The sequence below is a fragment of the Erpetoichthys calabaricus genome, chromosome 11 (assembly GCF_900747795.2).
Source record: "Erpetoichthys calabaricus chromosome 11, fErpCal1.3, whole genome shotgun sequence".
NCBI lineage: Eukaryota > Metazoa > Chordata > Cladistia > Polypteriformes > Polypteridae > Erpetoichthys > Erpetoichthys calabaricus.
The window spans coordinates 69760453-69779006 of record NC_041404.2 but is presented as its reverse complement, the minus strand read 5'-3'; the positions used below and the strand labels follow the sequence as shown (position 1 = coordinate 69779006).

At 34.7% G+C, this 18554-nt stretch overlaps 2 protein-coding genes across 3 annotated transcripts in view; one reads left to right on the top strand and one right to left on the bottom strand.

Annotated features, from left to right (window-relative positions):
* The window catches only part of si:dkey-13a21.4 (uncharacterized protein LOC494576 homolog), a 991873-nt gene that overhangs the window by 437178 nt on the left and 536141 nt on the right, over positions 1–18554 (top strand). The window lies entirely within an intron of this gene.
* The window catches only part of mecp2 (methyl CpG binding protein 2), a 217708-nt gene continuing 205913 nt past the window's right edge, over positions 6760–18554 (bottom strand). For both annotated transcript variants that reach the window (XM_051933502.1, XM_051933503.1), the window contains exon 3: positions 6760–18269. In XM_051933502.1, coding sequence (XP_051789462.1) covers positions 17144–18269 — 1126 coding nt within the window. In that variant the 3' untranslated portion in view covers positions 6760–17143. The remainder of the gene's footprint in view (positions 18270–18554) is intronic.

The following is an 18554-nucleotide window of genomic DNA, read 5'->3' as shown; positions in this document are numbered from 1 at the left end:
TTCAAAACAAAAGACCACAACTGACGGAGATACACAAACAAGCCCGCCTGGATAAAATCAATGAACGCAGGCGCCTACAACGCGTGTCTGAAATGCCGCAAGCAAAGCAGGCACGGCTCCATGACGGACATACAGAAACGAGCCTGCTTGAATACAATTAATGAACGCAGGCGCCTACAATGCGCCTCTCAAAAAGCAGAGGCAATAGATAAACGGCAAAGAAAGGAACGACAAACAGCCGCTAAACAATTCCGCCAATTAGCTGACAACGGATTCTGTAATGAGTCCACTATTAATGAACATTCATTAGGATTAATGAATATCATTTGCTGTCATTGTCATTTACTTAACTTCCCTGAAGAAACAACTGGCAATACAACTAATGAGTTTACACGTTGTTGTCAAAAGGGTCAGGTTAGACTGCCTCCTTTAGATGACTTTCCTGAATATCTACGGAAGCTTCTAACTAACAATGTACCCGAAAGTAAAAACTTTATGGACTGCATTAGATCCTACAATAGTTCATTTGCTTTTGCATCTACCGGGGTGAATATCAGGCCACCAGCTGGCAATGGCCCATACTGCTTTCGCGTATGTGGACAAATATTACATCGGATTGGAACAGTGCACCCTGAACCAAATCACGAACGCAAATATGCACAAATCTACGTGTTAGATCCAGATGTCGCAATCTATCAACGAATGACCCTTCCTGAAAACAAGCAATACACAGAGCTGATAATGAGAAACGTCGCTGAAGTCATAAACAGTCACCCATTAGCTAAGTCTACAAAAGTACTTACAGGATCAACAAATCCCAAGGACACACACATATCTATATATCTATATCTATATCTCTCTCTCTCTCTCTATATATATATATATATATAATCTATCTATATATCTATATATATATATATATATATATATATTTTTTTTTTTGTTCTTTATTTCGCCTTATACAATTTCTTGTATTAGGAATTTGGTAGTTTTCGCATACCCCTTGGGGTCAGAGCGCAGGGTCAGCCATTGTACAGCGCCCCTGGAGCAATTACAGGTTAAGGGCCTTGCTCAAGGGCCCAGCAGAGTAGGATCTCTTTTGGCAGTGACGGGGATTCGAACCGGCAACCTTCAGGATACCAGCACAGATCCTTAGCCTCAGAGCCATATACATACACACTGCCTGGCCAAAAAAAAAGTCGCCACCTGGATTTAACTAAGCAAATAGGTACGAGCCTCCTATAGGATAATTACTGCATGGGTGATTATCTTTCAGCTGGCAACAAGTTATTTAACCCCAACTGGTGCAATGAGTTGCTTCTCATTTCTTAAACAACCATGTCAAAAGACACATCTCATGGTCGTGGAAAAGATGTTAGTCTGTTTGAGACGGGTCAAATCATTGGCATGCATCAAGCAGAGAAAACATCTAAGGAGATTGCAGAAACTACTAAAATTGGGTTAAGAACTGTCCAACGCATTATTAAAAACTGGAAGGATAGTGGGGACCCATCATTTTCGAGGAAGAAATGTGGCTGGAAAAAAATCCTAAATGATCGTGATTGGCAATCACTTAAACGTCTGGTGAAATCAAATCGAAGAAAAACAACAGTAGAACTCAGGTCTATGTTTAATAGTGAAAGTAAGAGCATTTCCACACGCACAATGCGAAGGGAACTCAAGGGATTGGGACTGAACAGCTGTGTAGCTGTAAGAAAACCACTAATCAGTGCGGCAAACCAGAAAAAAGGCTTCAATTTGCTAGGGAGCATAAAGATTGGACTCTGGAGCAATGGAAGAAGGTCATGTGGTCTGATGAGTCCAGATTTACCCTGTTCCAGAGTGATGGGCGTATCAGGGTAAGAAGAGAGGCAGATGAAATGATGCACCCATCATGCAAGATCTTGGTGAAAAATTAATGCAACAGTGGATGGAACTAAATCTTGTGACATTGCAGAAGCTTATCGAAACAATGCCACAGCATATGCGTGCCGTAATCAAAGCTAAAGGTGGTCCAATGAAATATTAGAGTTTGCGACCTTTTTTTTGGTGGCGACTTTTTTTTTGGCCAGGCAGTGTATATGTATATATATATATATATATATATATATATATATATACATAATGTGTGTGTATATATATATATATATTATATATACATATACATATATTACATAATATACATACGCACACACACATTATATATATATATCTATACTAATAAAAGGCAAAGCCCTCACTGACTCACTCACTCACTGACTGACTGACTGACTGACTGACTGACTCACTCACTCATCACTAATTTTCCAACTTCCCGTGTAGGTGGAAGGCTGAAATTTGGCAGGCTCATTCCTTACAGCTTACTTACAAAAGTTAGGCAGGTTTCATTTCGAAATTCTACACGTAATGGTCATAACTGGAACCTCTTTTTTGTCCATATACTGTAATAGACTGCAGCTCGATGGCCGTGGGAGGCGGAGTTGTGTATCGTGTCATCACGCCTCCCATGTAATCACGTGAACTGACTGTGAACGCAGTACATAGAAAACAAGGAAGAGCCCCAAAGAGCGCTGAAGAAAACATTCATTACACAATTGAGAAGGCAGCGAAACAATAAGAAGCGAGCGAGTGACGCATACAAGCATATTCATAAGTGCAGCTACTGCGGAAACAAAGCACGGTGTAAACAAAGTTTAAATTAAGTTTATAGAAACGCTCCCGCTGCCGTTTGCAATACCATATTCGCGACATACAAGTTTAATGAGAAGACACGAGGTATATACAAGACTTTGGATCACTTTGTAACAGAGTTAAAATTGCTGTAGCGAGAAACTTTTAAGTGCCGGGTCTTAGCTAACATTAAATAAAGCCGTGGACATCGCAACATCACACAAAAGAGTGGCTCACATGAACTGACTGAACGCAGCAAGAGTGATCACTTCGATGAATCAAACCTGTTCAAAAAACACATTACACAATTGATAATGTAGGAAAAGAATATGAAGTGACTGACGCATACAGACATATTCATGAGTGCAGGTACTTCGGAAACAAAGCACCGTGTAAACCTAAAGTTTAAATTAAGTTCATAGACCTACAAAAGGTTGCCATTGATTTGAGGCAAGATTGCTTTTCTCCTGTACAACTATACGTTGCATTCTCAACAGTAAGCTTGCACGACTTGGTCATATTACAACCGGAGTGCTGAACTGACAACGTGGTATACAAAGAGAACTATAACAATCGTAATAAACGAACAATAAAACAGCAGAGAACCCGTGGATTAAATAAAAAGGCTGCTTCCTTGGCGAAGCAAGGAAAAAGGATGGCCTTATATGGCGTTCGTTTATAAAACAGCGGAGAAGCTGTGTAAAGGCTGCTTCACAAAAAAACAGCAGAGCTCCTTATATGAGCAGGCAGTCAGCTAAAGAAGGGAATCAATAAATAACTATAATCATAATAAACAAACAAAAAATAGCGGAGAATCCGCGGATTACATAAAGGAAATGGGTACCTGAACAGAAAAGTGAGTCTCAAATAGCTACACAATAACTATAACAATCGTAATAAACGAACAATAAAACAATACAGAACCGCTAAGCAAGGAGAAAGGACGGCCTTATATGGCGTTCGTTTATAAAACAGCGGAGAGGCTGTGTAAAGGCAGCTTCACAAAAAAACAGATTCTTAACAAATTGTTATTGGTATATTTTCCCTCAATTTAAAAAGGTTTTCTTTTCTTCTTAATAAAAATTTAAAAGCAGTACTTCACCGCTGCAAAGCGTGGGGATTTGGCTATATATATATATATATATATATAGACATACATATATATATGTGAATGTATGTATGTATGTATATATGTATGTCTATATATATATATATATATATAGATATGTATATATATGTAGATATGTATATACAGTATATGTGTATATATATGTAGATATGTAAATATGTATATATGTGTCTGTATGTGTATATACATATATATGTGTGTATGTATGTATGTGTGTATATATATGTATGTGTGTATATATATATATGTTGATATGTGTATATATGTATATATATGTGGATGTATATATATATATATATATATATATATGTATATATATGTATATGTAGATATGTGTACACTACTTCTCCGCTGCGAAGCGCGGGTATTTTGCTAGTATATATATATATATATATATATATATATATATATATATATATACACACACACACACACAGTGTATTAGTCAAAAACCAATTTGATGAGCATCTTTTCACAGATGCAATAAATTAACTAAAACATACAAATATACTAAAATTCCGTGATCTCTGCCTTCCATTAATAGTGTCTTGAACATATTTTTCTGATCTGATAAAGAAACATCAATATAGTAGTAATTTAAGTACTAACATTGTACAGCAAGTTTTCAAACTGAAATAAGTAGACGATTTTGTCTACTGCAAAGTCACAAAGTCTGAAGATCCCAATTCTCACTTCAAATTGTGTGTTTAAATATGAGTTTATTAAAATACTTGAAAGAAATGAAGTAATTGTCTAGCATTTAGTGAAACAAAAGGTTACTTAAAGGAATCATTTATTGAAAGGGATTTTTCCATCTAGTGGTTTAGGAGTCAAAGTTTTATTGGCTATTTTAATCATGTTTTACTGAAACCCACACACAATGAAAAGAAAAAAAAATCGTCTTCACTCACATTTTTTTAAAAATGATTTCTCACTAAATTTCTTTGTGACCTCACCCATTTCCTGAAAATCCAACTGACATTTCACACGACTTGACTCAAAAATTCCCCTTTGTTTGCACATAAATGTTTTGAGTTCATCCAACCCTCACATCATTTTCATTTTCAATACTATATGCCATAAAAATGTGACATGAATGCTTTACTTACCTGCCTGTTTACAACTGAATCTTTAAACTGCTTACTAAGGTTACTAAAGCAGCTAAGTGTATGCAATGGAGATGGAATGTCAGACAAGATAACCTTTTTAAAAGTTGCTATGTCTTCATTACACATATGACAACCTCATAAAAACATCTTTGTCAGCAGATTACAAAATTATTTCACTCTATAAACTAGTGTAATTGCTTAATATCAAGAGCTGAGAAATAACTGCACATATTGTACAAATTACCCTTAAGACCTAAAATGAAAATTACAATGTTCATTTTTCACAGAAGGTATTTCTGGCATAATTACAATATTGACTCAAATATTTATTAAATATACATATTTGCAATATATAAAAATATTTCATTATATGTTACATGTATTAAATATAATACACCAGTCAAGTTGAGGAGGACCAGTGAAGCTGAATGTCATTTTATGTTAACTCTTTCCAGTCATTCTGGCAGTCGTAATAATAATTACAAAAGTTTCTGTTAAATATACTTTTTAGCAAAATGAGACCAAGCTCTTTTTACACATTTGATGCCTTTCTTTCTCACAGTCAATAAAGACAGATATAAAATATTTTGACCATCATGTAATAGCTGCCAGATACTCAGTAGTATGATGTTTTCCTGTTGAAATAATTGTTGCAGTGTTGATGGCACATTCTGGACATGTATATCACATTGAAGGGAAAACTTTATTATTAAAGACTTTAGCCATCCAGTATGATGAATATATTTCCTCATCTGTTCTGGCAAATGAGTAATTAGCACTCCACTAGTAGATTCTGAGAAAGTTTTTATCCACAGGCCATTAGGCTACCTTACAATTGCTTATATTCAGAACTTCAAGATTGTTTTTTAAATGCATTGTCTGGTGTTGTATTCCTTTTTTGTTGCTGGCACTGTACTATGGTCATTAGTCTGTGGGAGACATGCAAGTACGAATTTCAGTGTATAATGCATACTTCACAATAAATTGATTTGAGTTTTTAAAACAAAAAATATTTAACTAGGTGTATCAATTACCAGATTATTTTTATGTTTAAACCCAAGGAATATTTTCAAAGGATTTGCAACAGTAAATACCATCTGTATAAGGGCAATAGGGCATACTTCTTTATTGTAACATAACATCCTGCGTAATCCTGTCCAGCAAATTCAGGGTCAAGAAGGACCAGAGACTATGCCGGCAAGACTGGGTGCAAGAAGAGAACCAGCCCTGGAGGGGATACCAGCCCACTGCAAGGCTCACTACTCATGCACACACCTACAATCATACTGGGTCAATTCAGAATCACAAATTAACTGTTTTAACATGCACATCCATGGGGACATTGGAAAAACGTACAAAGTATACACTGGCGACAAGATTTGGGATTTGGACACAGCACTAACCATTAAATCGCCATGCCAAATGGCTTCATTATTACAAACACACACACACACACACAAAACAAAAAAAAAATTGGGTGTTTAACAGTTACTAATACTCTTCTTCAAGCATAATTCTGATTAAAAGTGCATGCTCACCAGAGTTCTATTTAAAGTAAAAATAAAGAAGTTATATTTTACACCTTCATCCAGTGTTTTCCTGTTCTCTCAGCTGTTGTAGAAACTTGCCAAGATGGCCCAGTGATGTCCTTTGCACTGTACTGAACTATATTACTTATACTGCAACTCATCCAGCTCCGCCATCCGCAGATTTTTTTTTTTTTTTTTTAAAGAATCAAGGTCTTATCCATGACAGGTTAAGAGAACAAAATTATGCTTTAAATGTAGTTTGCAAATGTCAAGATATTCCAGTTTTCCTTGTGAATGTAAAATAAATGAGATGAGAACAAGAGAAAATAAAGCCTTCCTTTATTCCACTTGACATGTTATTCGGAAACACAGTAGTGATATATATATATATCGTTTTTTTCTGAAATTCAGATATGAAAGAGACAGAAAAAGAGAAAGAGACAAGTGACAAAAAAAAAAAGATTTCGGCATTCACTTAGTAACAGTCCTCAGATATTTGGTCTTAATTGAAATCACTAAGGTTGGTTTTGTAAGCAAGAAGCATTATTTTAAAATCTTTTTTTTTTTAAACTGACAGAAGCAATGAGAAAATGTTGGCCCCTTGGCAAGGCAGATATATTTATTTTGACAATACTTATTGTTTGCTTGCTCCAATTACACTCCAGACTTAAGAAAAATAAAAAATGGCCACATCTTCAAGTCCAGACAAGTTTATATTTAGACCTTCAAACCACAAGTTAGTGAATTTGTATTAAAATCACAAGATTGACAGAATTTCATTTCCTGACAAAACCCTCTTGCTAATGTCCTTCATATACAGCATTAACTTTCTCTTGATGGTAATCTTCAAAACAAGCTTACAAAAGTTGCACAAATTAGTTAAAACCCACCCAGCTAAACAGGTACCTGCTTCTTTCTTAATTTGCCCTGAAAAACATTTAACATTTGAGAAAGAAAATACATTGTTAAAACAGAAAAAGAAATATATGAAACTAAATCAAACTCTTGGGGAAATGGGTCAAACTATTGTTTCAGTGGAATATGACACATTATTCAGTTGTTTCTCCATCCAATGTTTAAGGTAGTTTATGTACTTTAAAATGAATGCCATGGAGTGATCAGTACTTAAGGTTGTGTAATTAATATTTCTGGGTGAACTTTTACATTTAATAAACTGCAAGAATTACACAACTGTTGACACAATGGACTGAGAAGTACCTTTCCTATAATACAAACTCATTTCTTTCTTAAGACAGAAAAAGTAATATAAAAGAAAACTCAGTTTTCCCAATAGGTCTGGGAGCTGGGTTAAAAGACTGCCATGCCATGGTTCCAAGATCTAGACCAGTTGCAAATGCGTAAAACTGTAGCTACAGCTTTTTAGAACTGTTTTATTTCGAAAGATTGAAGAGTAAGTGAAAGTCAGGCAGGGTTTCAGTCCTTTGAAAATCCTACATTACGGATCACAAGATGCTAATTGTTGCAGCTAAGCATTTGTTTTGAAACAGACGAGTAGGCAAAAGCAGAGAATTTTTTTAAATTTTATTTACGTCAATATAACTTTAAATATATATTTAGAATTAGATTATATATGTAAAAAATAATCAATTACGGTATAAAAAAATCAAACAGAATCAACTATCTGGAGCAAACATTTTCTTATAAAATGAAAAATCCAATTTAAAAAGAAAAGCATAAAAGACGAACTCTAATTATACAGATTATTGATTATATAGTTCTTCTTTAATGACCAGGAAGATTAATTTCACTGACTTCACAGAAAATAAACACCACAAAAGTTCCTACTACTGGACACCAAGTCTAAATCTAAATCTTAGATTTGTACCTTTGGGCACTTTGTGGACAAGTACTGACAGTGGGTAGGGCAGAGTAAAAGGAGCACAGACATGCAGAAGTGCACAGTGTGCACACATGTACATACAGTCTGAAAAAGAAATGAGCAAGGAAGAGACTGTTACAAAAAAAAGGGAGCAAGTTAAACATGTTAAATTTTAGGGAATACAAATACACCCCCATAACACACACAGCCTGGAATTATTGTATACCTTCCCCTTCCTTTAGTCCCAAAGATGATCATAATGTAAACAAAAAATTGCAATAAATCATACTATGAGAGTGTTTGATGCTTACAGAAAAAATATATAAAGAAAATGTGAAGAGCAGTCATTTTGAAACTTTTTCTAAAAAAATAACAAGGTTTATTCAAGGATTTTAATGCACAGTATTAAGGACCTGGCATCTCCCACTAGTAAGCATAATGTACTGTTATTTCTAAACTAGGTTGGTTATTTACAATATTTACAATGGACTTCTGAAACCACAACCACTGGTTTTGCTAGTTTCTTAAAGAGATAATGATCTAGAAACCAAAAGACACCCACTTATGTAAATAAAGATCACAGGTTAAGCAGAAGTGATTTGCAGACAATTCTGCCTGTCCTACTCAACTGGAGGTATAGCTGCTACTATCGACCAGTTTGTGGATTCATTTCTTTTCTTAAATATTTCTTCTTTTGCAAGCACAGAATGTGCAATTTCATTTAGCATAAACACGTAAATACTGTCTATTGTCAAGGGGCTCTTATTTTCAATAAACCATGGTCTTTTCCCAGAGTGTATCTTATGGATTTAAAAGAACTTCTCAGTGAGCAGCAGACGATTGATCTAATGACAAAGCCATTTACCCAATGTACCCGCATAAATAATACTGTATATTTAGTGACATTACACCTGTTTGAGACGAGTATAACGAGGGTTTAAAATAAGTCTACACATTACAACACTGGACAAGTACATTAGTACTGACTTGCAGTGCTCAATAATTTCTTGAGGAAAAGCATACCAAATGGAGTTTTCACTTCATGCACATTACCTATATAACACATTCTGCATCACCTATTTCTTCAATTTCTGAGAACACATTTACTTCTCTTTTATTTATTTTTCCCTTCTTGCTAAGTGGAAGAAGGTGTCGTATATTAGAATTTACTTACATGTAATGTAATTTGTTTCCATTCTCATCCTGGTAGGAAAATAGAAGTAATATGTGGACATTAAGATCTCAAAATCTGTATCCCTACAAGAACAAAACTTTGCCTACTCAAGCAGAAAACATGTTGTGCTCAAAATGACTGCTCCTCGAAAGAAAGCACTACTTTCATTTCCTGGAATATTTTGGGAACAGGAATTCCCATTGACACTTAGTTTTGATTTCGGCTATCAGATTACAACAAAAACCACCTTACATTTAGTGGCAACTAATAAACTGCAAGAGATTGCTACTAAAAAAAGTACAAGTCACAAGAATAAACTATTTATGTAACCTTTTTTTTTTTTTTTTAAACAGTACAGTAATGTGGGCTGGCTGATTCGGCTTCAATGAAAGGCGATAGCTGTTTCCTATTCTGAATTCTACAGGAGGTCAAATACAGTTCCAAATCAAGTTAACAATAATTAAATGTACTGTACATTGAGGATAAGTCCTTCAGCGGAGTCTTACTGTTTCTAAAACAAAAATGTTTAATATCCATTAGATACAACAAAAACTCAGAAGTTTTCAGCATGTTCTATGGGAGAAGTGGAGTGAAGCTGGCAGTTAGTAGAAATACCAGTCAAAAGCAATATTAGACACCTAGTTAGGAATTAGTCTGGGATACAAATCACTTTTTATGTTAAGTTTAATCTCTGACAGGCTACGAAGTATTACCAATGCGGGACATGGGTGCATAATTTATATTCCATATCCACAGATACCCAGTTGTTTAAAAGACCACAGTACAGAATTCTAAAAAAAAAAAACCCATACAATTCACTTAAAAAAAAACATGTCCAACCTTAAGAATACAAAAGGTGTCACTGGTAGTGATGTGTAACAATTACAGTTAGTGCTTTTGGTAATTTGCACCCTCTCATTAGGCATATAGCCTTACTATATTTGATTCTAAAAGACAAAGCAAAGAAATCTGAAACAGATAATATTCAGCCGTGATCACACAGGCATGTATAATTTGATGAATTTAAAGAGAAACAAAAATAATCCAAATGACAGACTTTTCTCAAGTGAAAGGCTCCCAGTAAAACATTGTTCTTTTTCACTTACAACATAGGACCACACTACATTTAACATTGGCTCACACTTTTCCTTTTGCATTTCAGAAAACTGAACTTTTCCACATAATTTAGCATAAAGCCACTAATCTACTAAAAGTAACTAATATTCTTTATTTATATAATAATCTAAATACTCCATGACACTGGAAACATTGTGTGTAATTAATTAACTTTCAGACAATATGAAGCTTGCAAACATTTTATTTAACAGCCTCTCGGATGCTGCCAAGGAACAACTAGGAACTGTGCCTCCTCTTGTGTTTCAGTGGGATCTTGTAATTTTTACAAATACATATTGCATGCTTGCTTTTGACCTTAAGATTACCAGCTCCTCATCACTCTCCATCTACTTTTGCCAATGAACATGCATAGCATTTGGTTGTGAACTACATAAAGGAGAGGAAAGAGTTTTATGTATGCATTTGTTGGAAGCAGGAAAGAAAGAAAAACAAAACATCTAGCTTAATTTTTAAAAGACGCCATACAGCTAGGATACAGATTCAAAATAAAGCTAATTATCTCAAGCACTTCTCCTCTAGATAAAAGAACCAATATTTTAAATCATTTGTGGAATGTTACAGAATAGGTAATGAAAGTAGCAAGTGTGCTACAACTCTATTAAAGGAAAAAACGATTTAAAAGACTCATTATTGCTAGATAAACAGCCCACTGAATCAACCCTCCAGAAATTTTCTGAACCTTTGATTTGCTATAAAGGGTTGCAAAGACCTGGAGGCTATTCTGGCAGTAAAGGATGCAAGGCGAGAATCAACACTAGACAGCACATCAGTGCATCATAAAACAACAACTGTATGAAAAGAGTGAGTAAATATTTTAGTGGCTTTCCTGATTGTATAATTTGAAACACTACTTTTAATTTGTATAGGTATTTGCATTGCTGTGTAGTTGCTATCAATCTTAAAAAAAAACAAACAAAAAAACCCTACAAATATGTCATGCAAATAGTTCTCATTTGGCTATAAAGAAAAGAACTATATTATTTTTAAGTATCTACTAAAAATGAAGAATACTTGAGCATTCCTTGATTCTGTTTAAAAGTTGTGAGCATCACCTTGCTCCCATGACAACTAACATATTCATGAAAATATACTGAAAGCAAGAGGGCTGGGTTGGTAAGGGGAAGAGTCCAGTGTAACGCAGCACTGATACATGAACATAAATCAAAAGTGGCACAAGTCAGCACATCTTGTAACACAGAAATACCTGTGCTTTCTGGGTAATACACACCCACAAATCATTAAAAAACCCAAGCTCAAACCCACCCTTGGTTAGTCTTTACTAGCAATATGTAGATCAGTTCCACAAAATATATTTTATATTTATATATACTTATATAAATATAAAAATATATAGAAAAGTCTTTTCAGCACATAACACTGAACTACATTTAAAAAAAATATTTACTGGAAAATTTCATGAAAATAACTACAGTTATTTTTCCTTTTGTACAAGTGCAAATAATCTACTCAATGTAAGGTCAAAAGGGTTCAACAAAGAGTTGTATGCACACATCACATCAAAATCTTAAAAATGGTCAATTTGTCTTTTTCTGGATTTTCTTTTGCCTCCAACAACCTGAATTCATTTATTTAATTCTACTCAGAATGTGGCATTGAATCCACCAAATTTCTACACCTCAACGAGAGACAGCTTGCTGCATGTTTAGTTAAACCTACAGGAGTATCACTGACAGTAAGTGGGGTGTTCTTGTCTCCTTTTCCTCCTTTGATTATAATAATGAAAATAAAACGTACGGAACATTTTCCCCTAAATTTTAAACTACTGTAAACCTATAACAATGATTGTTTTGGTGGCACAATAAGAATACAGGCATTCAACTGCTCTGTATTTACTAACCAGGAAAAGCCACATGAAGTGAGGCTTGGGTGGTAATGAGAAATTACAGTAGCGTCTCTCAACAGCAATACTACAATCTAGATTTTTTTTTTTTTTTTTTTTAACTAAAGCGACGTTCAAAGTCTATTCAAACAGTTGCCTTGATGGAAATCTAAACATCCAATACAAAAATGGTTCAGTAAGCAAAGATACTATGGGATAAGCCACATTGCACCTTGAAGGATATTTTACTTGATAATTTGCACAGCCGTTACTTGCGAGCTATATTCTGCATTTAAAATGTAAAAATCGTTTGTCAAATGCAAGGTGTTTTCAAGAGATTTTTAATCACTGGCAGTGTTAAACTTTAGAAGAACCACCGAAACCAAGTCAGAAAACAAACTTATATAAATGTTTGATTCGGAACATACTATCTGAACTAAAATATTATCCAACAAGTGACCCAATTGCTTGAAAGTGAACAGAAGTGATTTGCTGATTATTCACCGCATCAAAGAAATGAAAGCAGTAGTACTGACATTGTAAGAAACTAAAATTATTTGCAAGATGAACACACAAAATAATAAAATGGTGGAACAAAAGAGTTTCCTTTTATAAGACAATATAAGAAATTAGAATAAATTGATTTTTTTTCTAATTAATAATAAATTCTATTTTTAGGATTCAGAATTAATAAGTATGTCTTTACTGCCTGAATGACCCTCATAAAATTGAGGGAAGGCTGAAAAGTATCTAGTCAGAAAAGTGAACAGAATTTCAAAAATGAGGAAAACTAATCTTTACTCATTCATGTAAAACATAAAATGATCACAATTACACTAGGAAAAAAGAACAACAAATTTCATTGGGTTTATGAATTTTTAAGTGCCATAAAAAAAGAAAGAAAAAAAAAAACACAACACCTTGATGGTTTTTCACACTGTTTAAGAGTGGCCAAAAACAGAAGCAGAATAAGTTTCAGCACATGCAGAGCTGAACTGAAGAAATAGATGATTTTTAACATAGCTGAACAGATTCAACAATCTGTGAACACATGCACAGTATATTCCGTGCCGTAGCTGTTGGGGAGAGTGGTGCAGGTAAAAATATACATTCAAAAAATGAAATTACAAATATATAAGTTAACAATTCCCAGAAGCCTATCAATAAATAATATCAATATAAGTCAACCCCCCACCCCAAACCAGATATTATTCATGTAGAAATACAACATCCTTTACAAAAACTGCAGGCCAATTACAAAAAAAACAATCATTTTATGGCAATTGAGTCATTTTCTCAATTTCCAAAAAATAAATACAAACATCAAAACAAAACACCAATGACTTTGTTAAAGGATACATCCATTTTTTATAATCAAATTGATACCGTATTTGTGCAGAAATATCTAGTGGTATATTTTAAGTGTTGCTTGTTAGGCAGTTTTGTGTAAATTGCAGAGCTAAAAGATTAGTTTTCCTCAAAATGTTGGTGAAAGATGATGGCATTTTTCCACCTCAGCAGAGTTCTAACTCTGAATCTGATTTCAATAAATACAATCAAACTTTGTTTTTGTGTTGCTTTTGGGGGAAGTTTACAAAAAATGCTCCTTCAGGACACAGTACTGTAGCTTAATAAGTACAGCTATCATTTTATGAAGCTAAGTTAAGAGATGACTGATTAAGAAGTGACCTTTGAGAAGGACAATAAATTTAGGTGTTTATTTTAATATTTCAAGGACTGGATGGAATGTGGTCATTAATTTGATAGGCAATTCTTTAAAATTACATTTAAAATTCTTTGGACATCCAAAAAATTTTAGAGGTGTATCACATAAGGCAACATAACATATAAAGTGCACTTTTTTAATAACTTGGACAAGGTTGAGACATTTTGTTTATTTCCAAATTGATCTGTGCAAGGTCTGTCTTTAATGGCTAATGAAGCTAAGGAGCAGTAATCAGGAAGCTATCTACGCAAAAGATCATTACAAATGAGCACATGAAATTGAAGCAGTTTGGGTAATTCGAGGACAGGGTACCAAAGGTATTTTATGTTTAACTGAATCTTATTCCATTCCAAATACTTCATTAGAGACACGTTTACAAAAAAACTTTCAATCAGTGATCACTACAATCTTCATAAAAAGATAGGGAGAGTACAGAAATCATTGACTTTAAAGCATATCATTAGACTTTTTGTTAAAGGGAGGAAAAACAAAAAATGATGCCAACTTGATGACTGAAAATGAATGAAAGAGGCAAAGTTTGAATTTTGATGAGACATTACTCAGAAAAACAATTTAAAAAATGGCAATTTATCTTAGATGGTAAAGACTGTACTCATAAAACTGCTAGTTAAACAGCATTATAATTCTAAGTGTATATCAAACTAGATGATTTCTAAATCTATTACTCCTCACAAAATAATGGCACATTCTTTCCTTCCCCTGTGTTCAGCACACTATATTCCTCCAGTCTGCAAGAAAAATGTGGTGAACAAGTAGTATCAAAGGTCACTTCTATTGCTCGTCACCTAAACACCAAGGCACTATCCATTCTGTAAGCACTCAGGCTGTTTTTCCTTGCTATAAACATATAAATATGCTTTTTTTGTTTATTATTGTAACTACATGTACAGCATGAGATGTTTTAAATAAGGTTAATGCCAGAAAGTTTTTTTTCCCTTTACTGTTGTAAGCAGTTCTGCTTCAGCTTGTTTTTTCAGTCAAAAAATATGGAAAAAAGAAACAATGTTTAACCTACATTGTTTTTCCTATATATCTTTGTCTTCAATGCTTTACAGAACGCACACGAACACAGGAGGATTACATGACTTGCAATTGACATTTGTGCTCCCTGCAAACCACCTTAAAGCCATTATCCATATTGTAATTTTGATACAGTATACTGTTTCTACTCATATATTCCATGTCAGACCAAAACGATGGAAAAAGCGATCTGTTTTATATATCTTCATTGAGCTACATTATACTGAATAGTGAAACATGCACATTTATACACAAATTAGTAATGGCTAACAAACAGGGCAGCATGCCTAAATGCTAGATAAATGATTTGTAAAGGACAACATGACAAAGGCAAAAAATCAATAACAGATAAAAAATAACTTCATGGTCAACCATGACTATAAACAAGGTGATTGTATAAGCATAATAGTTAGATACTAAATTTTTACATCATACTTTTACATTCTCATTTCTGGACAGATTTGTTTTACATTATTATTGTGAAAAATGCTACTTTTATACTTCTAGTAAAACCTACTGGCATTAACTGGAAGCTCTGAATTAGTTGTGTTCCACCCGTCCCAAAATAAAAAAATCATAACAGCCAGCCTGTGTGCTCAAACAGAAAATGCCATAAGAAACTGCTTTCTTTTGATTATACATTATCTGATTCTATTATTACTTTTATTTCATGTTTTTGACAGATAAGGTGCTTCTTAGAGAATATGAATATACAAAAAACAACCTGTAAACAAAAAAGACAAGAGCATAAGAAAAAAAATCCCCATAATTCATAAAAGTAAAAACCACACTGATAAGATCCTCCAAAGCATACAGACAGCTCTATAAATACTAATGATTATTTAACTATATAAAATTGATGTGTGTGTGTACTGAAAAATACACACACACACACATATCAATTATAATATATTATATATGGCTGTGTACTTATCATGGTTCACCAATTATAGATTACACAAGACACTGATTTTCAGTTAAAAAATCCAAATTATTCATAATATGGATTTTTTTTAAAATTCAGTAATCCTCCAACATGATTAAATGTTACCTTCTGTAACAAGTGTATCTATATACAGCACACTCTAATGATCCTATGTGTATATCAAGAATAAATAAACAAACATGTAAGTAGGAAGTCTACCCAGTAAACAAACAGATTCCATTGTGTTGTACTGTACTGGACAACTAGTTCCATATCAACTGATATATAACATGAAGGGGAATGCTGTACTTTTACCCTCTGTGGTCAGACATGAGAAACAAATCCCCAGATATCTTAATCTCCTACACCTGTCTGAAAATCTTTCCATCACTCAGTCATACTGCATTAAATGTAAGACACAATCTCAGGTTTCTTACCATTGGGCTTTGGCTCTCATACTTTTGTTTAACCCTTTGCATATACATGATCAGTGAAGTTCTTTTCAGACTGACAATAACTTTATATTCAAAGCTTTAATTGCTAGGGCTCTTTAAGGGCTGGTAGATAAGAAACTAATTCATTAGACAAAACACATACCGCATTTTCAAGACGGACAAACACATCCTGCCATCTTTTACACTTTTCCCCCTAACCAGGCCAACATTTTTTTTTATTGTACTGAAGCAGCCGAGTAATAAGCAACACCACTTCGGTACCTTTTCCAAAATTATATAATTTAGTTCAGAATTACAAGGTATAGTGGGTTTAATAATTACTTTGTGAAAACAATTCACTCTTTCAACTTCACATTCAGTCATCAAAAACCACTGGGTAAAATAAAAAAAAAATTCCATCAGAAGACCTATTACCAATCAGGAAGCAATTTGCAATTTATTTTTTCCCTGTTCTGTTGGTTAAACAGCCCTACCCACAGGAGAACAAGACATAGCAGCTGCCTTTAAGTATTTTTTGAAAAGCTGTTTCCATCTTCTTCCTCTCATGTACTCTTATTTGTTTTCTCAGTCAGCTGACTCTTTCACTCACTGGCGTCCTGGAATCCACCGTCTCCTCTCGAGCAGGCCTAGGCACAGCTGATGATGGCACTATGTCCTTCATTTCTGCACCCTCTCCTACCCCCCCTCCAATTACCATGCTGGGTCGATGTTTACCATCTGCTGTGCTTAGAGTCTGAGTTGCTCCCTCTTTACTAGGGAAGCTGTCAGCTCGGGCTGCCTCTGTTTTGGCAGTTGACTGCTTCTCCTCGCGATACAGTTTGGGAGTGCTCAAATCTTGTGGTTCATTATCCTGAGGCACTTGGGCCACTGCTTTGTCCTCAGAGTGATGCTCTTGGTGTTGATGGAAGTGGTGGTGGTGATGATGACGATGTTTATGTTGCTGGCGCTCCTTCTTTTTGTGGCTTTTAGTTGGGCTGCCACTGCTGCTGTCTTCCTCAGTTACATCCTTGTGCTTTCGGACTGGACTCTTGGCAAACTTTTGGATCTTCCCTGGTGAAGGTACCTCTTCCACTACAGGTGGAGCAGGAGTGGGTTCTGGTTCTTCCACAGTCTCCCGTGTCTTGCGTTTTTTAATGGGAAGTGCGGTCTCTTGCACTGGCTTGCTGGAAGATTCCTTTGGAGCTTTCTTCTTGGCTTCAGATACTTGAGACACAGTGCCTATTCCTGCTGGAACAACAACACTTGTCCCAGCACTTAAAGTAGGACCAACAACAGAAGCAGGCTTGCGACCCCGTTTCTTGGGGGCCCCTTGTGGGTCATGCTCTAGTTTTCTTTTACGACCAGGTCGTTTTTTGACAGGGGCTTGTGCAGGGGGTGCTTCCACCTCAGTTTTTACAGACGGTGATACAAAAGGCATCTTGACTAATAGCTTCCCTGGGCTTTTCTCTACAACGCGCTTCACTGCTACTCCCTCTGAGGCAAGTCGTATTTTACCACTTCCCTTTGGCCTTCCTCTACCCCTACCAGAGGTTTTCATGACTTTTGGCTTCTTCGGTGGTTTCTTTTCACGTCTTGATGGGCTGCCACGGCCAGTGACAGTAAAATCGAAGTCATTAGGGTCAGTGGTTGTATCTCCTACTTTCTGGAAGTACGATATGAGCTCCACTTTCGAACGAAAGGCCTTTCCCTCTGGGCTGCAAAAGAAAGTAAACTGTATAAATAAAAACTATAAAATTTAGCCCAACATTACATGAAGAAATGTGTCATAGTTACTTTACTATAGTAGCAAACCCATAACTCTAATCTCATAATTAAAGCTATTACCTAAAAAAGAGATGGAAAATGATGTTCCACATATATACAGTTTCTATAAACTCTTCCCTAAAATTACTGTATCAAAAGGAATGTTAATGTAATTCAAATTAAATTGACAATATGTAAGAAAAAACATGTTATACTTATTTACAGAAATTATTTGC